This window comes from Myxocyprinus asiaticus, chromosome 49 (assembly GCF_019703515.2).
Source record: "Myxocyprinus asiaticus isolate MX2 ecotype Aquarium Trade chromosome 49, UBuf_Myxa_2, whole genome shotgun sequence".
Lineage (NCBI taxonomy): Eukaryota > Metazoa > Chordata > Actinopteri > Cypriniformes > Catostomidae > Myxocyprinus > Myxocyprinus asiaticus.
The window spans coordinates 12,011,901-12,038,066 of record NC_059392.1 but is presented as its reverse complement, the minus strand read 5'-3'; the positions used below and the strand labels follow the sequence as shown (position 1 = coordinate 12,038,066).

Here is a 26,166-nt window from a genome sequence, read left to right as displayed (position 1 = left end):
TCAGTGAATTCACTCGGCTTTAGTGGTAACTGGCTGGTTGTTGTTTATTGTCTTCACTTTGTGCAGTATTTGCATTGTATGCTGTAGACATCGTGACTGATCATGAACGGTGACTCATTGGTGCTGAGAAACCCCCACTCCACCATTCCCACCCCTGCTTGCCACTGAAACTGTGTTTGCAGCCCCCCTTTCACACTCACAAACCACAGCAGCCCCTGTGAAGTCTTGTAGCCTGTCACCAGAGCCAAGCAATAAAACATGCATGTTTTATATAAGGATATATAATAGAATAAATGTTAAATAATAGCAATAATGGAATACAGATAGAAGTAATACTTAATACTTTACATTATGACATTGGATTTTCATTTGCCTTTTATTGTAAAAATGAAAAAATTCTCAAGATGAGGATCATACAACTTAATTGTAATATGACAAAGTTTTCTATAAAATGTATAAAAATAACCAGTGGTAGAGCTGTCAGTTATTAATCCAATAAAATGATTGGATTACTTCTTGTAATTATTGCCAGCATTAATCATTTATGAACACAAAAAGAAACCACAATAGATAAAGTGTGTAATTTCAGCAGCACTAGCGGGACAAATTGGAATTGCAAAAATAGTGAATGTTAAGACATTTCACCTAAATGTGTTAAAATTATGAGACTGATGTCTCTACAGAACAAAAATGGGCTTTTCCCAATCAGTGGGAGTTTTTCAACCACGTTACACAATTTGCTTACTACATTTAGATTTCCTTCTTTTATTGGATAGTTTAGAAATGCCAATCCCGGTTTGAAAACGCCCATTATTGTTCCGCAGAGACCTATACATCAAAACTGTATCTCAAAAAAGTCCAGCAACATTGGCCCAATGTTGTGTGGTTGGGGTGAGACTATTTGTTTGTACAACCAATGGAAGTTGGAAGGAGTTTTCTGGAATCTGTTTGAAAACAGTGTTTATTTTTAATATTCCTGTTTGGTGATGCCAGTGGCATAGAAATTACACACCACAGCTTTAACACTTTATATCATATTCAGGGACCTGAACTCATGAACAAAAATCTCATAAGCAAAAGTGATTTGCATTAATAAATACAACATGCTAATTAAAATGATGTGGTCAGTCAAAAGAAAGTCTTAAAAGTGTAAACTCAGGGTTAATTTTTCATGTTGTTACGTATACCATTGTACAAATACACTGTACACAGTCAGCCATAATTAATTTATTATTATATATAAAGTGAGTAGTATTTCACTGGTCATGTGATTTCAACATGTTGTCTGCCTTAAGGCAATGCAACAAGTTTTATTAGGCTGCTAATTTCACTGGAAGTTTCAACTCACGCGAGTGTACATGATTTAAAACATTTTTCAAAAGTACTATCCACTTCTCTAGGGCCATAGTACTGAGTCGACATTTAAACACAAGCATAGTATCAGGGTTAGATATCTTCCTCATTAATTAGCATTTAAGCTAATGGTTTGTCAACAGTTGTTAACATGCCAGGGTTCAAAATTAATAAAATACAGTTAGCACTGACACATGGTTGCCAATCCTTAATGTAAATGAACAAATAAAGAAAGCATCCATTTAGAATAAATCTGTGGCTAAGGCTATTAAATAATTTGAAGAAAGTGTCACTTGTGAATAATGAACAAAGTCAGACATATTTTTATTAACTCTTTTTAATGAGTCATAGATCTATAGCACAGCTGATAGGTACTGAATGTGGAGATGTTTCAACATGAACGGTTCAGAAGGAGATTTTGCAAAGCTGGTGTAAGTGTCTAAGTTGCGAAAACAAACAATGATACAAGTGAAAAATATGAAGATATTTGCTTACCCCCAAAACTGCAAAAGCTAAAGGTTTGAGGTGTGGTGGTTGATTTTGTTGACCACTCAGTCCACACCTTGCCTCAGAGATATTGGTCCCTAACTGCTGAGGGTTGACACAAAAAATGTGAATTTACTGTATGCTTTCTGCAAGAGTGGTTTCTATTTTAAACACATGTAGGAGGCTGTGTAAAGTTGCTTTGCTGGTGACAGAGTTGCCACTCTTGCAATGCTTAATGAACCATGCCATGCTTAATTAACATAGCTATCACAGCTTACTTAAAGGATTAGTTCACCCAAAAATGAAAATGTTCTTATCATTTACACACCCTCATGCCATCCCAGATGTGTATGATTTTTTCTTTTTGAAGAATATCTCAGTTCTGTATGTCCAGACAATGCATGTGAATGTTGGCAAGAATTTTGAAGGTCCAAAAACAAAACAATCTTTATATACTTTTTAACTATATATGTTCGCTTCCATACATCTCTGTGACGTGCGCTCATGACAGGGATGACGTAAGCTTGATGGTAAGGTCACGCATCACGTGGAGGAGGAGTCAGGAAGCGCGTCATTGTTTACATAGTTTTTTTTAATTATTATTATTTGGAAATTATTTTTTATTTTATTTTATATTGTTTTGAAATAGTTTTGGACTGTTTTGGTTTGTGAACGGTTCTCTTGTAGTTTCTCTTGTAAACAATGAGACGCTTCCTGACTCCTCCTCCACGTGACGCGTGACCTTACCAACGAGCTTACGTCATCCCTCTCATGCGAACATTTGTAGTTAAAAAGTATATAAGTATTGTTTTGTTTCTAAAAATAATCAATCGTTTGCATTCAGAAGAACTTTATTTGTCGACTGGAATCGTGTGGATTATTTTGATGCACCCTAAATATGCATTTTGGACCGTCAAAAAATGGAGGACATTCACTTGCATTGTTTAGAGGAGGAGGCCTGAAATGAAATCCTAAAAGTCTTAAATTCTGTTTTGATGAAGAAAGAAACTCAGATACATCTTGGATGGCCTGAGGGTGAGTAAATGATCAGCAAATTTTCATTTTTGGGTGAACTATTCCTTTAACCACTGGAGTCTTATGGATTACTTTTATGCTGACGTTATCTCCTTTTTGGAGCTTTTGGAGTTCTGGTCACTATTCACTTGCATTGTTTGGACCTACAGAACTAAGATATTCTTCTAAAAATCTTTGTTTGTGTTCTGCAGAAGAAAGAAAGTCATACACATCTGAGATGACATGAGGATGAGTAAATTATGAGAGAATTTGTATTTTTAGGAGAACTATCCCTTTAAGAGCCAGAAATGAGAATTATGCAGGATAACACCCCTCCCACAAAAAAAAAAAAAAAAAAAAAAAAAAAAAAATGGTTCTTTTTTTTATTGAAAATGTAAGATAAAAGGCAACTCAATTGCTCAAATGCCTTGGAGTTAATCAGAAATTGTATGGTATAAATTGAACAGAATAGTTAAAGCATCATCAAAGGGCAGCACTCTATAAGTATTACAAATCTTTTAAAAGCATATTGTGTGTTTACAAAAATGAAATGCTTGTTTACAGCAGCTATACTCATACTTTGTATCGGCACTGTATAAACATGTTGAGCACTGGGTCAAATGCAGTTCTATTGATTGTATTTACAACACTGACTGATAACTTTTGAAGATTTGTCTGTGTTAATAACTAAAATGACCCTAAACATTTTGATCTCATCTACATATGCCTTATTTTTTTGGCTGTTAAACAGTCATTTATTCCTGAGATAAGAAACTGACAACCAGTACTGCTATCATCATACAGTGGGCTTTGGATAATGGTTTACTCATGATACCCAAATTTAAAATGTTCCAGTATGTACAGATTCAACCTCTTATTCAGTTCTTTTTCTGTCTTTTCACAGAATAACTTTGAGGTATCAGAAGTAACCATTTAATTCCCGAGGACAGTGTGACATCAGATTCCTTTTCATCAATCAAATAGTAGTTATTTTCCTAATTAGAAAACATGGATGTTACGGGATCCATGACAAATTCATTAAAATAAAAAAAAAAAGAGGTGAATATGTCAAATATTAAAAAAGCTTCCCATGTACTATCTTCCATGATCCCAATTCAAAGTTGCCTCTTTCCACCTTGATAATGGAACTATTGAACACACAAAATAATTACAGTTTTGACATTTGGAAACTGTGGCAAATAAGCAGGATGACTCATAACTGCGGAGTCATTCTACCCTAGAGCCTATTTTTCTTTCAATCTGACATATATACTGGGATCGGAGATGCAGATTTAGCTCCATTGTCTTTGCGCTGTGAGTTTAGCGTCTTCAGTCTGAGTTTATGGGGCAGTGCAGCGGTGGAATCTGCCGGCACCTGCTGTTCACCTTCTTCGTCTGACAAAATCCTCTGATTCCCTGGCTGGAGCAGGGGTCTACCTGCCCAAGGGGTGGCTGCTGAGGCAAAGTGTGGCGGTAAGAGTAAAGGTGTAGTTGTAGGAGAATGGACGCTGGGAAATTCTAGAAAGTATGGGTACTTTCTTCGTAAGGCTATAGGGTGTGTAGGCAGGAATGCTGACCCAGGGTGGGTACCCAAACCAATGGGTGGCTGCTGGTTTCTTGACAGATTGGAAGATTCTCTGTCTTCCCTTCTAGCCCAGTAGAGGTCTTTGTCTGGGCAAGAGACCAGAGGTTGTGGGGCCAGTGGGTGAAGTTGAGACAAGGCCCTTTGAGATGAGGAATAAGGCGCCCCAGGGCTGAGAACACCATTCCGAAGCTTTAGCGCCAACAGTTCGGCTCGTAGACGAGCATTCTCCTCACTCAACGAAACCAATCGTGTCTCCAGAACATAGTCGTTGACCCTTCGTTTTTCTCGTGAACGTTTGGCTGCTTCATTGTTCTTGCGCCGTTTTTCCCAGTAGATTGCATCTTTCTTCTCCTCTGGGATGAATTCGCGTTTGCGACGCAAGCCCAAACCCCTTAGAGATGCTTCCTCAGCTTCTCCCTCAGGTTCCCAACTTACTTGTGAGAAAGCAGACTCCATTATCACCTGCCCAGATGAGATGTACAAGTTTCTGGTTGGTTTCACACAATATGCACCTGTTGTCTTTCTCAATGTGGTATCTTGAGTTAGTCAGATATGAGTCCCAAGTTCATGTCTCAGTCATGTTGCCACCAGAACCTGTACCTATAATGAAAGGGCAAAGTTATTTCCTTTGCAGGTGGTCTGTTGGTTTATTTGTGTCTCAAATTACACCAAGGAGTCATTGATACAGTCTGCAAGAAAACATGGTTGTCATTTGGTAGCAATTTCTATTGAAATCGACCTTTACCTGTTCGACACTAGCACGGTTACAGTTGGCTCACTTCTAAAGCTAAAACTTGACTCGTTACGTAATTCACAGAGTGGCTTCCTGTAATGTTCCCATTATGAGCATTAGGGGTGTAAATGAGGTAGTAAGACAAAAATTCCCCTCATGGCCACTGTTGTTATTGAGCATTGCAGTTGCACTAGTCAGTTGAGCAGTTGGCATTAATAAGGCAACTAACGTTATAGTAATAACCTTTATTGTTAAAGCAAGTTGGCTGGTCTGTTTGATGGATTTAGAAGGGTTCTGGGCACTTTTTTAACTCTTCAGGTCATCCAATTCAGTGTTTAAGACCCTGAAAGTGTTTCGTGTTAGTTTTAAGTGTCTGTGCATTAGAATTTGTTATGTTAAGCTAACCCTGACTGATGCTAAAGAAACACTTGACCAAAGCCACTTCAGAGCCTAACTATAAAGAGACTATTAAGCATGGTTTTATGCATTGTGTCAATGACGAACATTGGGGGTTTTTACTGCATCCCAGACAACAAGCCTGACCACTGGGGTGAATCAGTCATTGGTTGGAACCCAAACCTTCCCACTCAGGGTTCCAAGAGCCCCCACTCTCTCTGACAGTCTATAATTCTGTGGGTTACCAATGGAAGAATAATTGAATGAGGCTTACAGACAGAGGTAGTGAGATACTAACAGAGCTAAATCTTACTAAGTAAGCTTGCTGCAACTGTACAGACATTCTTCCTGTCTGATGTCATTGACACATTGTACTCGCTCTATACTCACACTTCTAAGTGGTCATTGTAGCTTCCTTTACAGACTAAAGGCCAGATACAAGGTAATTTCCTTTCATTAGACCATATTAGTAACATCGACTCATATTCGTTTTTATATAGAGCAAACATGAATTGCACGACAAGTAGTTTTCATTCCTGTGTTCATGTATTTACTACTGGGAAAAACTGAAGGTCTTGTTCCTTTTTACAAATAGAATTTTATTTTATTTTATTGAAAAAGCTTTTGTTTGTCACAGACGTGAGCCATGATTTACTACTTGCTTTTGCTTTGCAGAAGTAGGTAGTATTAAGGGGAGGGGCTTTCTAATTCTAGAAAGCATTTGACTGGACAAATTGTTAGATAGTCAGCAAGTACAGGATGAGTCATCAACATATTTGGCCCATTTTTCTGGAAGAAAAACACTGCGACAGAACTTTTTGGTGTACACTTGTAACTAATAGCTACAACCTGGAATCCTATAATCACGTTACTATACCTACAAAATGTTTTTTTATGTGGCTCCTTGTACGTATCGTGGCAGTTTCGTGGAGTAATAAACACTAGAAGCGCTACAACAAATACTTTTATTCACTTTTACACATCACGAGTAAAACGTCAGATTATTATTTTATAATTATCAGTTTTTAAACACATATTTTCCCTTCTGTTGCTCACACAATGCTGTCTTATGACATCAAAACACTTTTATGCATGACTTGTAAGGTGACACATTTGAACATTTACATTGCATAGCCAAATCATTTACATGCTTATTCAAGCTCGAACAAGTGCTGTGGTAGCTCAACCGATAGATTGTTGCACTTGCATTGCGAAGTCCAGAGCCAAAAGTGTCATAGAAGAACCACAAAATGACATAGTTGCCTCATAAATTGCATTTTTCATCTCATATTTTTATTTCATTGCACTATCAGTTATGTTTAGGTTTAAGGTTTAGGGTAGGTAGCCACCATAGGTTTTGTTTATTTAAAACTAAATAGAGCATTGACCTCAAAACCTCATCTGTTTGTGACCAGCTGAAGGTCAGCTCGGCTAGGCTGGGAGACTAACTTAAACCAGTTAAGCTAAGACCATCATCAAACCATCTTGGGCTGGTTTAAGCTGTATTTCAGCAGGGACTAAAAGTCACAGTCCTTTTGATATCATGGGATTTTTAAACTTGCTGATTTACATGATATATTATACATCATATACATTATCAATCTCAACAGTAACATCAGGGTACATCCAAATCTTCTAGTCATGTGTGCAGTTTGAGACTTGTTCCCTTGTTCATTTTCCCCAATGCTTACTGTGGTTTCTCATTTGTCTCTTCAGAACCTTTCTCCCAGTTAACAGAGTGTCTGTGTTCTCTTGCAGGCAAACCACATCCTGTTCATCCCTTTCTTTTATCTTTTCTACCTTTATATGAGCTGGAAATCTTGGCTCATAGCGTGACAGAGATGTGTATCAAAGCTCACCACAGAGCAAAACAAACAGACTACTAGGCCAAGCCACGAGCCAGTGATGCATTGTATGTTTGTTGAACACAGCGCAGGAGCATGGCCTTGGTGTGGAGGGGATGAATTGTGGATGATCGCTCAAACCACAACTATGAGACCGAGCCTAGAGTGTGCCACTACACTGACCAGTGTGTGAAAGAGTGTGTGTGCATGTGCGATCATAGTAATTCATTGCCACTCAAATGTAAAAACAATTGTTTGAAGTAGCTTTTGCGGACGAACAATTGAGAGACAACCAGTTAAAACAGTGAGTGCACTGATTGCACACGTAGATCACACAGATGTCTATTTGATTTGTGTGTTTAAATCTGGAAGACGTATGCTTGCTCAAACCACAGCTATGAGACCGAGCCTGCAGTGTGCCACTACACTGACCAGTTTGTGCGAGAGTGTGTGTGCATGTGCGATCATAGTAATTCATTGCCACTCAAATGTAAAAACAATTGTTTGAAGTAGCTTTTGCGGACGAACAATTGAGAGACAACCAGTTAAAACAGTGAGTGCACTGGCTGCAGAAGTACATCACCCAGACGTCTATTTGATTTGTGTGTTTAAGTCTGGAAGACGTATTTTTAACATTGTTTGCTCATCTGGAATATGTCTAGAAGACGTATGTCAATAAGACATTCCAGGAGGCAGTGCCCCCTCTGCCTGACCACTGTGCCCCCTCTGTCAAAATGTTGTATTTGAACCATTATCTTTTAAATTAGTTTTACTTTTTTCAACAGCCTGAATATTTAACTCAATTGTAAAATAAATTACATCAATAAAGCTAATTAATTCTTAAACTATTTGTAGTGAGTATTTGAACGTTTCAGGTTAAAGGTGACTATCAATTGACTGCTCTCTTCTTGATTAGAAAAATGTTGTCTGCCATTTAATTCAGTCAGAGGCTGAGCTCAGTGGCTCAAAGGCTAAATGAAGGAAATGGATTTAAGAAAAGGAATTTAAGTAGGATAAGTATTTAACTAAATGATGTAACAAAACAGTGCAAGCATGGAGAGATGCGGTCCGCAAGACAAGAGGTTTAACACCAGCACTCGGCGCGTTCAGTTGTTCTAATTATGAGTCCAGCGGTTTACTATACCGATTGTTGTGTTTTGTTTATGAATATAAGTGAAGTCGTCTTGTTTTATTTATGTTGATAAATGGATAGAATTTCATGCACTCAGACAAACAAAATCATAACAAAATTCCATCAAACTGAATTAGGTTTTTAAAAAATTACATTAATAAAATTGTATTCATTTAATTTTGTTATGAAATTGAAATACATAACTCTTAAATATAGGCAATTTTTTTTTTGGAGTGTGTGCTCCAGAGGATCATTTGATTAGACATTTATTAGACGAAAATGTTTAGATTTCGCTTATTGTTTATTTTGTATATTTTTGGCATATTTTAGACACATGAATACAGGCAAGGGATAAAGAAGCATCTTCTGGCTGCAGCCTCTGCTTCACGACACCAGGAAGTGAACATATATCATGCGCTCTGCTTCAGGAGGTGTTTAGGTTAGTGTGGTTTGCAGGCCACAATCCAGCTTTTATTCGACAGAATGTTATAGTTCTTGCATTGGTAATTTTAGTTACTGTTAATATTTTAATGAGCATTTGCCTCGTACTTATTTCATGTTAACAGATTTTAGTTATTTCGAATGTTTGGTGATGTTTCAGTTGAGCTTATGCATGTGCATAGCTATCAAAGCCATGACTCGCGCTGCCTTTCAGATGACAACGAAGGTATTAGAGGGGGAAAAAAACGTAATTTTCAGCAGCGTTACATCTGTGCCCCCTTCAAAATTTCAAATGTCCCCTCGGGTAAATTATCCTGGCTCCGACTGCATTCAGCAGATGTCTTTGAGAAGTTTATGATTTAGAATGTTTGTAAATCTGATCTTTTTAAGATGTTGAGCAGATGGTAATTAGATTGTGATGCTTTCCAGATGAAAAGATATAAAATCTTTTGAAAAGACATCTCGGAGATGTATGTGTGCTATCTGGATGGCAGTATTGAAACTTCTAAAGGAAATATCATTGCTTGCTAGGCAGCAGAAGAATAATGTTAGTTGCAAAGCTTAGGCCATATCCATACTAATCCAATTTTATTTGAAAACTCATTTTTTAGTGTGAATGAGAGGCGTAAACGTAGCAAAATTGATGCGTTTGCAAAAAAAAAAAAAAAAAAAAATTTAGTGTGGACATAGCCTTAGGTTTTAGGCTTTAATTGTATATAAATTAAATGTATAAAATAGGGAGTGCGGTGGCGCTATGCGGGGGGCGGACGTGTGAGAGACAGCTCTGCGCACTTTGCTAATTTTTTTTATTATTTTCATGATATAATCCGGTGAAATTCGATACATCCAGTTACACATTTACTGTTCGAGGTAAACATGGCAAAGAAGTCAAAATCCTCAGGCTCTGGAGACATTAAAAGACACTTACGGGTTCAAGATGAAAGCCCAGACAGGCCTGTGGACCGGGGACTCGATTTGGATGGCGCGGCGGAAGAAGGAATCCAGCGTCAACTGTCCAACATGTCAGTGATGTTGACGAAGGTACTTGCGGACTTGGAGGATCTCGCTGTAATACGTTGATCGATTACGGCGATGGAAAAAAATTCTCTGAGCTAGTCACAAGAGTGACAGATGTTGAAAAACTAATCGATTATTTGGAGTCATCAGAGAGGGAATTAGCCGCTAATCCACCCGCAACCAAAGTTGATTTGGAACGTGTTCTTGAAAAGCTTGAAGATCTTGAGAATAGAAGCCGCAGGAATAACATTCGAATTGTTGGAATTCCTGGGCATGAGGAGGGCAGGGATATGGTGAAATTCCTAGAAAAACTTTTCCTGACTCTGCTCGACATAACAGGCCACAAGCTGGAAATTGAGCGAGCTCATAGAGTCTCATGATATAATTTTGGGAGGAGACTTTAATCTTTTGATGGACTCAGTCCTTGATCATAGTGAAGCAAAAGTGTGTAAGCCCCCTAGAGCAACACTGACGCTTCACAGGATGTGTAAAAATCTTGGTCTTACAAATATTTGGAGACTTTTGAACCCATCTGGTAGAGACTATAATTTTTTTTCATCAGTCCATAAGATTTATTCTAGAATAGATTTTTTTTTTATATCCAAATCCCTCATTCATCTGTTGTTGACTGCTCAGTTGGAAATATCTTAGTCTCGGATCACACCCTGGTGAGTTTAGAGGTGTTGCCACATATAGAGAAAAAGAAATCATATAGTTGGCGCCTTAATGTTTCCCTTTTGCAAAATCCTGATTTCCAACAAATGTTAAAGACTGAAATCAGTGTTTATATGGAGACCAACTGGTCCTCTGTATCCTCTGTGGGCGTGGCTTGGGAGGCACTCAAGGCGGTTCTTAGGGGTCGGATCAAACAGTATGCCTCATTCATTAAAAAATCCAAAGCACGAGAACTCGCGGAGTTGGAAGGAAATATTAAAAGTGCATAGGCAGAGCTGAATGGCCTCAGAGAATTGACCCGATTGAAATACAGATATAATACTATTTTGTCACAGAAAGTGGAGTTTTGGTTATTCAGGGCAAGACAGTCATACTTTGAGTCGGGGGACAAAGCAGGGAGGCTTTTGGCTAGATATACAAAGCAGAGAGAGTCTTTTTCTACCATTCCCTCAGTGAAATCTGCTGGTGGTGAAATTTTTACCTCAGCCATTGATATTAATAATGCCTTTAAAGAATTCTATCTTGATCTTTATAGTTCCACATCTTCGTCTACTGATGAAGATATTAGAAACTTTGTGGAACCATTAGATCTTCCTAAACTGACAACTGAGCAAATAAATGCTCTTGATTCTGAGATAACCTTGGAGGAGCTTGACGAGGTAATTAAGTCCCTACCTACTGGCAAGGCTATGGGGCCAGATGGTTTTGCTGCAGAATTTTTTAGATCCTATGCTACAGAACTGGCTCCACTTTTGTTAGAAATTTATATGGAATCATTAAAGAATGGAAAGCTTCCTCCAACCATGACACAAGCCCGGATCAGTCTGATTCTTAAAAAGGACAAAGATCCTAGCGAATGTAAAAGTTATCGTCCAGTCTCCCTGATCCAGCTAGATGTAAAAATGTTGTCAAAAATTTTGGCTAACCGATTAAGTAAGGTTATGACATCTCTTATACATATAGATCAGTTGGGGTTTATTCGGGGGCCGCAGCTCTTCTGATAACATCAGGTGTCTCATCAATATCATGTGGTCAGTAGCGAATGATCAGTCTCTGGTTACTGCCATTTCACTTGACGCCGAAAAGGCGTTTGATATGGTAGGATGGGATTATCTTTTTAAGATTTTGGAAATGTATGGGTTTGGGAGTACAATTAATGGTTGGATTAAGTTACTTTATAAACACCCCGTAACAGCGGTACAAACAAATGGATTAATTTCAGATTATTTTACTCTGAATAGGGGCACTCGGCAGGGTTGCCCTCTTTCCCCATTGTTGTTCTGTCTTGCCCTTGAACCATTAGCAGCTGCGATAAGAAAGGAGGATGATTTTCCAGGGGTGATTGGGGAGGTGTAGCGCATAAGCTTTTGCTTTATGCAGATGATATTTTATTATTCGTCTCCGACCCTACTAGATCTATGCCTTGCCTCCACAGAATTATTCATTCCTTTTCTAAGTTCTCAGGATACAGAGTTAATTGGTCTAAATCCGAAGCTTTGGCTCTGACAGCGTATTGCCCAGTAACAGCTTTCCAGCCGGGCACCTTCCAGTGGCCCAAACATGGCATTAAGTATTTGGGTATTTTATTCCCAGCAAATTTGTGTGATTTAGTTAAGAGTTCATTTTGACCCTTTAATAAAAAGGTTTTGGAGCGATGTGGTTTATCTATGATTGGGAAGGTTAATGTTATTCAAATGAATTGTATTCCAAAATTCAACTACCTGCTACAGTCTCTCCCTGTAGATGTCCCCCTCTCTTATTTCAAGGAATTTGATAGCATAGCGAAGTCCTTTATTTGGAATGGTAAGCGCCCCAGGTTAAATTTCAATAAGTTACATAGGCCAATTGACAGAGGAGGGCTAGGCCTGCCCAAGATTTTGTTTTATTATTATGCGTTCGGTCTTAGACATTTGGCTCATTGGTCGCTTCCACCTGAGAGGGCCCCTCCCTGGTTTTGTATTGAAAAGGAAGTACTTGCCCCTATCTCGCCACTGCATAGCCTTTCGATTAAACTAGCCGGAGAGGTTAAGTCGCATCCCATTATTTTGCATTTGCACTCGATATGGACAAAAGTGTCCAGAGTGTTTAATTCTGATATTTATTTAAACGTAGCCTCGAGCATATGGCTGAACCCTAAAATATGTATTAATAAGTCCCCTTTCTGTTGGTCAGATTGGATTGTGAGGGGGGTTAATACACTTGCTGACCTATATGAGAGTGGAGTATTGAGACCTTTTGAAAATTTGGTTCAAAATTTTGGGATTCCCAGATCTCAATTTTATAAGTATTTACAGCTGTGCCACCTACTCTGCACTGTTTTTGGTAGTAGCACGCACTCCCCTAGTGTGGCAGATACTCTGGGAGTGGTGATTACTGCTTTTGGAAAAGGTCATGAAGCATCAGTGTATTACTCCCTTCTAATTCAGAGTCTGGGGGACGGAGCTTTAAATTCCCTCAAAAGATTATGGGAGGAAGATTTAAATTTGTTTTTGGAGGAGGGAGTGTGGGCTAGGATTCTTAAAAACGTCAAGTCTGCATCTAGAGATGCAAGTGTGCGCCTTATGCAATTTAAGATTCTACATAGATTTTATTGGACCCCTTCTAAATTGTACAGACTTGGTCTTAAGGACACACCCACCTGCTGGCGATGCCATTTAGAAGATGGAGACATCACCTATGTTTTTTGGAGGTGTCGTAAGATACAGGAGTTCTGGTTGAGGGTCCAGAATTTTATGGCCGACATATTGGGTACTCGGATCTCCTTTTGCCCCAGGCTCTGTATTTTGGGTGATGGGGCGGTCACTGATGTAGGAGATAAGTACATGAAGAATTGGATCCTGGCCGGTGTTATGGTGGGCAGACAGGTTATCCTTAGAGGATGGAAGTCAGCTGGAGCACCCTCGTTTCGTGAGTGGTGTGAGGAGATGGGCAGGGTGGCAGCTTGGGAAGAGTTGTCATATAGAAGGCTAGGCAACATGGATATGTTCATCAGGAGGTGGGGCAGCTATTTGGCCTTTTTGGAGGGCTCTCGGGGAGGGACAGTGGAGGGAGACGTGATGTTTTAAATGTGTATGTTGTAGCCTTTTTGTTTTTGAACATATACTTTTTTTTTTAAAGTATTTCTAAATATTTTCTTCTGTTTTATTGTTTGTTTGTGTGTCTTTGTCAATTGTATTTGACCACTGGGGTATCTGTTTGTGTTGGGTGGTGGGGTGGGGTGGTTAATGTTTGGGAGGAAGGGTTGTAAATTATGTAATGTGATTCCAAATATTCTGTAAAAAAATCAGTGTGGATCTTTTTTTTATTCAGCTGGGAAAAATGTTCAGTACACAGCATGTTTTTACAGTATAAATGTTCCTATATGATTAAATAGATGCAAGAACTAAGGACCAATCAATGTATTATGCAAATAGCTGTAAGAAAGAAGAGCAAACTTAAATAGTATGCAAATATTACAATGATGTGATTGTGGTCAATGGTCAGAATGCTGAAAATGTCAGTTAACATTAAGTAATTCAGGCTGAATTTATTGCAGAGGTTTACTGCTTGAAGGAATACAAAATTTTTGAGGAATAACAATACAGTACTGCATTGCAAGCACCGTAATTATTCATACAGTAAATGACCCATGTATAAGCAACAGAACACTGCATATTTCCATGGACAAAATTCAACAACCCTTAACACCTTGGTCATTTAATATTTTCCCATGGGTCAGTGGAATTCTTACACCTAACACCCATATAACCAGTGTTAGGTTGTAAACAGGCTTTTTTTTTTTTTTTTATGATTGTGTGGGCCATGCTAACCACAGTGACATGTGGTTCTACTCCAAGACTAACCTAATTCTCTTTATCAGTCAACATTTCTTAGTGATGTGCCAAAATAAAGGCTAGAACAAACGTTTAGGTGTCAGCTTGTTAAAGGAGTAGTGGGTTAAGAGAAGCGCAATTTGAAGAAGTTTGTCGCGAGTCATTAACATGAGCCGTTCCACATCAACAGCTTTGCTGCCCCCCTCTAAACACGTAGCATTGAGTTGCAGTCAAAATTCTCACCTTGCGTTTCCGATATTTCATGTCTGGTTTCATCACTTTAGATGTACTTAACATGCAATCTAAGACATCTGTTAATGATTATAATTGCTAGTAATATCACACTGTTTATTTTCAGCCAATTTGCTGGTATGTGAAAGTTATGCGCATTTTACATAAGTTGCGGATGGCATTTTGCAGGCAGTTCCACAATATGTATAGCAGATTTTGAAGCTCAACCTCTGGGGAAATGTACAGTAACTGTAAATATACAATATGCTTTTGCTCAATTAAGTGCTAGTTTACCCAAAAATAAACAATTATGTCATTTACTCACCCCCTTATTATTCCAAACCTGTATGACTTTCTCTTAAGCAACAATATTAGACTGTTTGCACGGCATGAGGGTGAGTAAATGACAGAATTTTCATTTTCGAATGAACTTTCCCTTTTATGTTTTGATGATTTGGTTGTTGCCAGCCAGTTAATGTGGACATTGGCTCAAAACACTAATATGTAGACAGTTTAGGTGGGGTGGAGGTGACACACGCTGGGTAGCTAAATATACCCTCTGCCTGCTTTTTTGCTGTGCCACAGCCATACACACAAACACACAATTACACATACACACTTGCATACACAGAGAGAGCATCAAATGTAGTGGTTCTCATGCTTTTCCCCTTCCTGTGTTGAGCATACAATAATTAGAAGTTAGCCAGAAAACCAAAAACCTCATGAAACTCTTGAAATTAAATTGTGCTTTTTAACATGCATAAACACAAGACAGTATAATAACTGCTGTGTGCTCAATGGTCTATGCATACAGTGGGTTTCAAGAATCCACTTGTGAAAATGCTTCTATTTTGCTTTTCCTTTTTTTTGTATTTGGTATTTTCCCCTTTTTGCTTTAATGACAGAATGCATTTGAGCTGGCAAGAACTCTCCAAGCTTGTGCAAAACCTGATGATCCATGTTATCCCGGCATGATTTGAGAACAGGGCTGCATCTAGGTGGGTTTGCCCCCCCACGCAAGTGAAGCAAAGGGTTGAATTGTATCGCCATGGCCCTAACCAGGGCCGCCAATAAGCGGGTACAACTGGACCTTTTGTCCCTAGAAGGGCTATTCCATATCGTAGAGCACATTTAAATGCATTTAGCAGGAGACGTGGTTATAAACATGGAGACAGCGCACAACCCCGAAAGCTGCCCTGGTAGCGCACGTTGATAGGATAACTGTCCGCACCCCCGAATAGACAATAGACTGGAGCGGGCATTTTGTATCAGTCCCAAGAATTCCTACCTGCAGCCCTGGCCCTAACCCTAACACGGACCCTAACAAAAAGACACCCACGTTTTTGCACTTAAAAAGCTAGACGCAATGCAAAGAATTGAAGAGAATGCATCTTGAGACACATTTTTAAAAGATGACATTATTTTTTAGAGGGATAGTTTACCCAAAAATGAAATATCTCTCACCATTTACTCACCCTCATGCCATCCTAGATGTGTATGACTTTCTTTCTTCTGCTAGTCACAAATGAAGATTTTTAGAAGAATATTTCAGCTCTGTAGGTCCAAACAATGCAAGTGAATGGTATCAGGCCTTTGAAGCTCCAAAAAGCAGTTAAAGTCAACATAAAAATAATCCATCAGGCTCCAGTGGTTAAACCAATGTCTTCTGAAGTGATCTAGTTGGTTTTGGGTGAGAACAGACCAAAATATAACTGCTTTTTCACCGTACATCCTGACAGAAGTCTCCTTGGCGATCATGATTTCAAGCTCGAAACACTTCCTATAGTGCCATCTAGTGCTCTACGCATGCGTCAGGCACAAGAAGGTGTTATCCATCTTGAGATCATGATCGCCAAGGTGACTGCTGTCAAGATTTACAGTGAAAAAAGAGTTATGTTTTTGTCTAATCCAAAGTCTTTCTAGGAAGTCTGTCCACTGTCGGCCATCTTTGGAACGCTTTCGGGAGGCTATTTCTAGTCATGAAAGTGCAGTTCCTATCTACTTGAATGGGGAAACACTGAAATATCATAAACGGTTGGTCAAGATTACGATTAAAGAACATATTTCAAATCAGCAATAAAATTTCACAACACTGGTATAAAAATGTGTGCGTTACCTCAGATAACGCTAAAAAAAAAACGCATTTTTCCCGGCTTGCAGAGCTAATGTGCATTAAACCTTTCTCGATTTGATTGACATGCGTTGTCTGTATCTAAAAGGAGATTGGCTCTTTTACCTGTAAGCTGGGACTTCCTTTCTACATCCATTGAATTTCATTTTTTGTAGAAGTGGCCCATCTCTGCTAAATAGTCTCTGGTCTAATCTCACCCAAAACCATCTGGATCGCATCACACGACAGTGATTAAACCACTGGAGTCATATGGAATACTTTTTGGAGCTTCAAAGGCCTGATCACCATTCACTTGCATTGTATGGACCTACAGAGCTGAAACATTCGTCTAAAAATCTTTGATGATGTTCAGCAGAAAAAAGAAAGTCATACATATCTGGTATGGTTTGAGGGTGAGTAAATGATGAGTGAATTTTCATTTTTGGTTGAGCTATCCCTCTAACCTGTCTAACCTGTGCGTTTATGCACGAGACACTGAGAAAAAGAAAAAACTAAACAAAACAGTGAGACGCAACAGTCAAAAATGACTGTTTAATGCTTGTTTACAAAGAAAAACAAATAGATGAAAAAATGCGTTCTGTGTGAATGACCTCGTAAGTCTAGGTTTATTTCCATGTTTTAAGATTTTCAGTGTGGACCCCACTGTATATGGAGAGAAAGAGAGTTATGATATAGTATTTCATGGTAATGATATTTGTCTAATTGGCATCAAAAACAAAGCTTTTGAAGACTGACTGTAGTTGAATAATTGCCTCAAGGCCTCTTGAGGACTCGGCTAGGCCTGCACCTGCAGCGTACTGACGCTCTATGTTTAGATGGTGCTGTTCAGTAACTAGTGCCTAAACTTCTGCTTTTTTGCCACCTTGCTAGTTTCTTTTTCCCCTAACCATCTGCTTCTCTGTTTATTTCCTGGCTTATGGTTATATGTTTATTTTTTTCCTCAGTTGTTATATGTTTTCAAGTGAGAGTCTCAGATGTTTGCATAGAAAATAACACCTGCTTGCAAAAAGTAAAAAAAAAAATAAATTTCTAATTTTTGTTTCCTTGAAAGTATACAGTTTCAGTTACTGTATTTTATGGACAGATGTGAATTTTCTTACATACTTTGTGCTTTTGCATTAATATGTTGCAAAATTGTCTAATGAGATGCAGAGAGAATGATGAATGCGTGAATTAGTTGCAATTGAATTAATAGCTTTATTTGCATAGCACTGAACAAGACACAATTGCATGAGAGAGGCCATTTACGACTTTACGGTTTGAATATGTTTTGCAGCTATTATCTTCACTTGAAATCATTTAAGATATTGAAGATGCCACACCACACATCCCTTTAACAACTACCCACCTTTACCAGCCTCAAACGATCTTTATCACACTTCTGAAGCTTTCAAAAGCTGAAAATATTGAAGGTCGTAAAGGAAAATTAATACACGTGTTGTAATTTACAAAGACAAAGATTATATTAAAAGAAGTCTAATCTTTCAGTCCAGTCTATATAGTCTTGTATGACAAAGTCCAAATACAGTGCAACTGTTAATTTTTTTATTTAATGTTAAATGCTATTTTTACCTTTATATCAGACCTCTTATATTACACACTGTTAAAATGTTAGAGAAATCAATTGATATCTTAGAGACATTTATATGTCCAAAATGCTACATAAATCTATATCACATTAAGTTATCTCATAGTTACCATGATATTGGACAGTTTAAGACAGTTTAAGAATGGTTTAAACAATATACGCCCCCACCCTGAGATCGAAAGATTGGAAGAGATTGAAACGAAAAGCTCTATACTGATTTAAACACCGATATAAGGAGATTTGATGACTGCAATGCTTAAAGTAAACCAAAGGTTACGTCTTAAATGAGTTTTAATTATGTTTAATTGTGCACATCAGATACCGAGTACAATCGATGTGAAACATCTCAAACTAAGTCTGGATATCTGATAAGGCTTATCTTATACTTCTCATTTTATAACTGCACTATTATTACAAAATTGTAAGCCTTGAATGATCATAAACATTTTTAACATAGCAAACCATTTGTTCGAGTAAGACCTCTTTTACATACTTATTTAACAATTTAGCCAACGCCATATTTTTTTCAGGCAATGTCACTGTATATTTAGTTTGATATAATATAGGCCTATCTCAAATTCTACAGAAAGCCAAAGGATGTTTGTTTATACTTTCTCATCATTACATCATACTCTCATCCTGTGTTCAAAGTTGACCACTTATGGACGTACAAAAGCCCGGTTCTTACCTTCACAGCTTTTAACAGTTCCCGAAGTCTCGTCAGGTCACCAGGCGTTGACATCAATGAAGATGCTTATCATTTCTGGAACCAGCTGACTCTCCACAGATCAACCCCTTTTTTCCTGTCTGTGTGTGACCTGAGCGTCTCACCTGCCGTGGAGTGTTGATTAAGCGCTCTCCTCTCGTGGCTTCTCTTTGGTGTAAAGTGTGATTAAAAGTTAGAGGCTGCCTGTTCACCTCTTTATGAGATCAGTTCTGCCCACATGCTCCTGTCTGTGTCTACTGCTAAGTTTGACACTAGCCAAAAGGTTGACGCCATGGCCCACATGCCCCTCACATACGTGTATGTATGTGTTTTTGTGAAAGAGGTGCCAAAAGCCGTCAGTTATGGAAAGCCACTCTTACTGATTGCATATGTGATGGACAAATACTTTTCACTTCTAACCCTTGACTGGGTTCTTCTCTTTCAACGTCTCCTTCAGCTGCTAACTAACAATGTTAAGACTCTAAATTATGATATTAAAGAAATATTCCGGGTTTTATATGAGTTAAGCTCAGTCGACAGCACTTGTAGTATAATGTTGATTACCACAAAAAATGCATTTACATTTATTCATTTGGCAGACGCTTTTATCAAAAGCGACTTACAAAAAAGGAAAACATATGTGAATCATCTTACGAAAAGTGCCATATTACAAAGTTTCACTAGCATCAGAATAGTAATATTCAAAACAGATTAAAGAATTATTTTTTATTTTTTTAGTGACTGTTTTAGTGCTCATGGAAAAGATGTGTTTTTAGCTGTTTTTTGAAGACAGAAAGTGAATCAGCTTCACGGATGGAGTTGGGAAGGTCATTCCACTAACGTGGTATGATGAAGTCGAAAGTCTTGACTTGTCCCTCCTTTTCTTTAAAAAAAAAAAAAAAAAAAATCAAGGTTACAGTGAGACACTTACAATGTAAGTCAATGGGGACACTTTTTGAAGAGTTTAAAGGCAGAAATGTGAAGCTTATAATTTTATAAAAGCACTTGCATTAATTCTTCTGTTAAAACTCATGTATTATTTGAGCTGTAAAGTTGTTTAAATCATAATTTTTGTGGGACTACAGAAATTACGGCGTTAAGTCCTCATGGCAACGAAGTTGTAAAATTGGATATAACTACACAGAAAATGTTAGTGAGTGGTTTTATCACACTAACACATATATTGTTTATGTCTTGTGGCTAGACTTTTGAAACAGTGAGTATTTTAACATTTACGGATTAGCCCCATTCGCTTCCACTCATAAGCACCTCTCTTTAACCCAGATCTTTTATTGTTTACATGGCCAGTAGGGACAATTTGAAATTTTTTTTTTTTTGGTAATAAACATTATGCCACAAATGCTGTCGATTGAGCTTAACTTGTATTGAACCTGGAACATATTTCTTTAAGACATCTCAGTACTTTGCTGTTTTGAGAAGACCTGAAGTGTCCACTTCCAAAATATGATATTTTATTATACCTTAGTTCTCAGGGCTGATTTTAATCGACCAAAATTTGGAATAATGGGGTTTTCAATTGGCAGTTCTTGGATTTTTAATTTGGTCCCCCTCAAATTGTGAATTTTTGGTTAAATCCTTGATGGTTCTTCCAAATCATACATATAATTTAGCACATAAATGTTGTCTGGCGACCTTGTGGTGCTTATTTCTGGGGAGGCGGGGGGTTTGAGATGTTTGGCGGTACTGAGATGTTTATATTCAGGGACAGCGCGACCCCTACTGGTTAAACTATAAGCTAGTTGTATTTCACTGAATCTTAAATGTAATGTATAAGTTACATTGTTGGGTTCATATAGCCTTCGACGCTCATAAAGCGGTAATTTACCGATACTGTTATTCTCAAAGGCACAATGGTTGTAACTAACGGTGGTCTACACTTAAAAATCCATAATAGATGGTCCATGATTCATTTTGTTAAATTATAGGCTGATTAATAAATCTGACCTCTATAAGCGATTGTAAGCAGGTGCTAGCACCTTAACACACCATCATCATATCATCATCTAATGTGGTTTTGCGACGTATTTTCTGTCGACGATCCGCCCAGTGTTCACTTTAAAAAGGCGTGACAACTTTGAAGTATAGGCTAGTTTGTTATAGGTATAATGAAGCTAAATTAAAACAGTTTCTTTTATTGTCTGGATTTAATTCACCTGGATGACACTTTAGCTTCGATGCACTTTAATGCTAGTTATTTTAATGCTAATTTTTTTCTCACTACAAACGCGTACTATTGTCGCTTAGTTATCACTAAGATAGTCTTTATCTGACAAATTGCTCAATATTTTTATTTGCTAAAGTGAGCTTCCAATATTATAAAGAAATAACTGCAAGTTAAGACGTAAGAAAACAAACGAACCCGAAAACTTCTAAAGAGGCCTACTATAATGTATAGGCTTAGAACATGTCTATTTACGCCCCTACACTGCCTTTACTATACACAAAATGCCTATAGATGTCTTTATTACACACTTGAGAACAAGTACATCCACACATGGCTTAAACATCAGAAGTGTGAACATGTGGTTTGACAAGCCTCTGTGTTCAATCAGATATCAGACAAATTTACTCCAGTCTGAAACCTGGTCATCATAAAGCTGCACATTTATAAGTAGGCCTACTAAATTTATGACCTTTTTTCTTTTTTCTTTTTCCTTTAACCATTGAATGCTTTTTCGTTATAGACCTTCAGAAGGGCGAATGAAAACAATGAAACATATTATATATATAATAATAATAATAAATCCAGGAATAAAATTATAATCAGTAGACAAAATACTCCAGAAAGACTGAGTTATGAGAAGATTTGATGTGATATAGGATCTTTATTCAGCCATATACAGTGCATGAAGAGAATGCAAGTCTATCATTTGTAGCCTCGTTTTCATTCCTGTCAAAAATTAAATATGGCGTTTCTCTGAATAAGGTTTCTAAGGTGTAGTTAATATTTCTGGCCATGCTAATCAAATTACATTTTAATTGTATAGCACTTCTTATATAGTAGCCTACATGTTCCAAAGCAGTTTTATGTACAATAAATAAATAAAAAATACACAGGGTATATGAATAAACATAGGATATCAAGAAATAAAATGTTTTCAGTTTTGCAGTTTACTTTGATGTATGTGTGTGTTTCAGCACCCACATACATAATTTTTTTCTTTTTTCATTTATTCTTATGTGGTACATGACAAACAATGGTTTCAGTGAAAAGGTTTTCAATATCGTTATCGAATTTACAACCGGGATTTCACACAATGAAGGGGAATACCATTTGCGTCAACCAATAAATAATCAATGAATTGTGTGTCAGTCAGAATATATAGTTTTGGTTCACAAAATTTAGTCAGATTTAATCATTTATTGATTTGATTAATGGTGCAAAAATTGCAGGCCTAATTGAAGGATAAACATTTGAATATTAACCAAGTTATTGCTTAATTTAGTTACTTTCAATCTTTATTTTCCTTGAGAGGCAATAACACAAAAGACAATTAACACTGACCAATACAGAAGGAATATTAAAATTAGCCATTTAAAAAAGTGATAACTGCCTGAATAAAAGAGTACTTGCATCTGTTGGTCTTACCCTCAAGAAATTTGTATCTCTGACCAGAAGGACTCAACCAAAACTCAATGGACCTTAAAGGATGACTAGATCAGAAAGGATTGGCCGGGCCTTCCTAGTCACTTTAGTCACATAACCTTTTGACATACTGTATTAGTAAGATCAGTGCCAACTATCTTACTACACAGTTAAACAATATTTCCCAGTTTGCTCATATTGCTTGATTTAACATACCAGCAGATCAAGGCATAATTATTGCTTATGTAAGTCATGTCACTACATTAAGCACCCACAATAGCTCCTCTCTACATCTAATAATTAAAGCAGTCTATTAGCACAATGAAAAGCTGTTCACATTAAGAGTTCTCTGTGCTTAATATTCTTCTGAGCTGTAAGATCTCAGCAGACAGCACGCTGAACCTGCTGTTGAAGTTCCTGAGGGACCGTGCTTCATTAAGAGATTCATCGGGGTCTCTTAGGGACAGAGGGTAGGACAGCGGCCAGCTGGGATGAAGGGGAGTTTGGTGTAGGGATGATGAGCCCCAGGGTAACAGCTGGTTGTTGTGCTGGGTTGTGTGGTGGCTCAACCCGGGCAGCAGCCAGCTTTGGGCAAGTTGAGAAGGGTGCTGCGAAGAAGAATGTGAAGACGCAGCTGCTCTTTGGGCTGGGAGCTGTTGTGGGTGGCTCGGTGGGTCATTGCTGGAGGAGACTTGTGGGTGAGCTGCTTGGTCCTGCTCTACTGACTCAGTATTGGGAATGGACTGATTTGACAGCTTGTCGTCTGGGTGATTAATCTTTGAAGGTATGTTGACCCTTTTAGGCAGAATTCTTAAGGGGGAAATCAGTGGAGAGAAGCTAACTGGTGGGCCAGAGCAAGTCCCATACTGTGGCCAACAGTGGTACAGCTCTGGCCCATCTGCTGGAAGGGGAGCATTGCTGGCAGCAAAACCCCACAAGGAAGGCTTGAGATGGGATGGAATGGGATAGTGGAAGGGCGTCATTGGATGACCCACATCCAGGCCTCGTCCAATGTGATACTGCAGACTCAACACTTCTGCTCTGAGCTGAGCGTTCTCCTTGCTCAGCGCCAAGAGCTGATCCTCCAGCATGAAATCATTCAGTCGGCGCTTCTCTCGGGAACGCTTGGCGGCCTCATTGTTTTTCTGCCGCTTGTCCCAATAGGAGGCATCTTTCCTCTCAGCGGGAGTCATCTCGCGTTTGCGATGTCTGTTGGAAATGAGCGGGTTGCGGTAAGATGGGAGGCGGAACAGTCGCTGTGCCAGTATCGATGAACCACTGAGGGGCAGAAGCCCCTTCAGATTTGCAGGTTTGTCTTTGCTTGTAGAGATCTCACCCGTAGAGGAGAGAAGACAAACCTCTGCTAGATGCTCAGGACCTCTCATGTTAGTCATCGTTCTGGACAGATAGAAAGGTTAATGATCAGTAGGCCCCAGTTGGAGGGGCTTTCCCAAAATCCACACTTTGAAAGCATATCAATGTAGATCAAAGTCAAAACAGTTATCGCCAAGGGTTGAATTTGGAAGATTTTGGAGGTGGGGGAACCCTAAAACTGGATGGTGCCCTAGGCAAGATGGGACATTACATGACATTAATGTAATTGACTCAAAAGGTTCTTTGAGAATATATGTTTGCTAAATGGAGACAGAGTTTCTAAAATGGATCAAACAAAAATGGGGCAGAAGTATTCAAGAAATGGAATGGATTGACGAACAATCTGCTAACTTTTCTTTCTTTCGTTTTTAATCAAACATGCCAAAATGCCATTCCAGCTCAATTAAACCCCTGGTTATGGTTTGCTGTATGTGTCTGCATTGACAACGTATCACTTTTTTGAAAACCTTAGTAATCATATAATGAAATCATTGGTTTTTCTAGCTACTCATATGAAAGGTAGATGGAACAAAGTCAAGTTGCATGTTTCCACCACTCATAGCACTTCGAATTGAACAATAGAATGGAACTGAGAACTATTAGATTAATTTTAACTTCACGGTGCAGTTTCCTGTGAGAAAGAGAGGGCAGAAATGGGCGTAAGAAGTTTATCCACCTACCAAGGACGCATGTACCAGGCGAATTGTAATTTAAAATAAACAATATCATTATAAGATACATAAAAATATGAAATGTTCCTGTAGATCAATTGGTAGAGTGTGGCCATAGCAACACTAAAATCATGGATTCATTCAGGGAATACACATACTTACTCTACTTTAAATGCACAATAATTCGCTTTGAATAAAGGCATCTGCCAAATGTTATGTACAAAGTAAAAATATGCAAAATAATGACACAATCTGTTAGATTTTAGAATAGAATTTTCTTGATAGAATTTTTGGAATATTTCGCAAAGGTCCACCAAGAATAAAGATATTTTATTTTCATGCGTTCTTTGTGATGATTTAAAGGTCTTTAACTAAATAATGTTCAGATTTCTGTGAAATTTACAGAAACGGAACAGAGAAAGATGGCTGGCCATGTAATTAAAAGCAATTAATTTACAAAAGTATTATGTTGGGGTTTTAAGGTGGTGAATATTTCAACTGCTTGTATCAATCAAAATATGTATGTGGGCACTAATGTAATGTAATGTAAACTAATAAAATTAATAACTAATAAAATTGCATGGTGGTTTTGTGCCAGCTTTATTTGTATGAATGATAAATTATGAAGTCATGTAATCTATTTCATAATTTTAGTAGTATTCTTGCAGAAGATTTTTTAAAATACTAATGTACAAATACTAATGTATATTCATTTTAAATATCTTAAATGAGAAGAGCTGTCAAAACATTTAATGACTTACCATTCGCTGCTGCAACAGGAATGATGCTAAAATTATGTTTAAAGTGGATTAAAGGACATCAGCTAAAAAGTAAACTCTCAAATTCTGTCTCAGACTATGCCAGCCAATGAAAGCCAAGATGGCATATGATACTGCACGTGATATGCACACACACATGCCTATTGCATGAAAGGGGCAGTAGTAGGTGAGGACCACATCTTCCTTCCTCAGATATGGAGGTGGAGACTTGCAAACAAGTATCTCAAACAAGTGGTTTGAGTTATGACTCACACTTTTGCTTGTTCTACTTAAAAATGAATATGTACAAATGAATAAAACAAGCAATTGATGGCACACTCATCACTGATATTCAGCAGCTTGATGTTTTGTCTACATTTTTGGTTACGGTTGCGTTTCATCCACAGTTGTTTATTCAAAATTTCAGGACAAAGAATGTACAACCGTTTGGGCAAAATTGCACTGATTTTAGAGATGCTCTTTCTGTAACATGGTAAGACTGATCAGCCACAACATTAAAACCACCTGCCCAATTTTGTATAGTTCTCCCTCGTGCCGTCATAACAGCGCCAACCCACATCTCAGAATAGCATTCTGAGATGTTATTCTTCT

At 38.0% G+C, this 26,166-nt stretch overlaps 2 protein-coding genes across 2 annotated transcripts; both read right to left on the bottom strand.

Annotated features, from left to right (window-relative positions):
• Positions 1-379: 379 nt before the first annotated feature.
• nfil3-4 (nuclear factor, interleukin 3 regulated, member 4) lies at positions 380-19,389 on the bottom strand. The gene is made up of 2 exons (XM_051693093.1): positions 19,127-19,389; positions 380-5,038 (listed from the first exon to the last, which is right to left on the bottom strand). The coding sequence occupies exon 2, from the start codon at positions 4,892-4,894 to the stop codon at positions 4,109-4,111; it is 786 nt and encodes a 261-aa protein (XP_051549053.1). The 5' UTR covers positions 4,895-5,038; positions 19,127-19,389; the 3' UTR covers positions 380-4,108.
• A 2,591-nt stretch (positions 19,390-21,980) lies between these two features.
• LOC127438309 (basic leucine zipper transcriptional factor ATF-like 2) lies at positions 21,981-25,692 on the bottom strand. Its single transcript, XM_051693808.1, has 2 exons — positions 25,558-25,692; positions 21,981-24,149 (listed from the first exon to the last, which is right to left on the bottom strand). The coding sequence occupies exon 2, from the start codon at positions 24,143-24,145 to the stop codon at positions 23,090-23,092; it is 1,056 nt and encodes a 351-aa protein (XP_051549768.1). The 5' UTR covers positions 24,146-24,149; positions 25,558-25,692; the 3' UTR covers positions 21,981-23,089.
• Positions 25,693-26,166: the final 474 nt, after the last annotated feature.

Coding starts and splice junctions, on each gene's coding strand:
- LOC127438309 (XM_051693808.1), bottom strand. CDS start 24,145: ATGACTAACATGAGAGGTCCTGAGCATCTAGCAGAGGTTTGTCTTCTC.
- nfil3-4 (XM_051693093.1), bottom strand. CDS start 4,894: ATGGAGTCTGCTTTCTCACAAGTAAGTTGGGAACCTGAGGGAGAAGCT.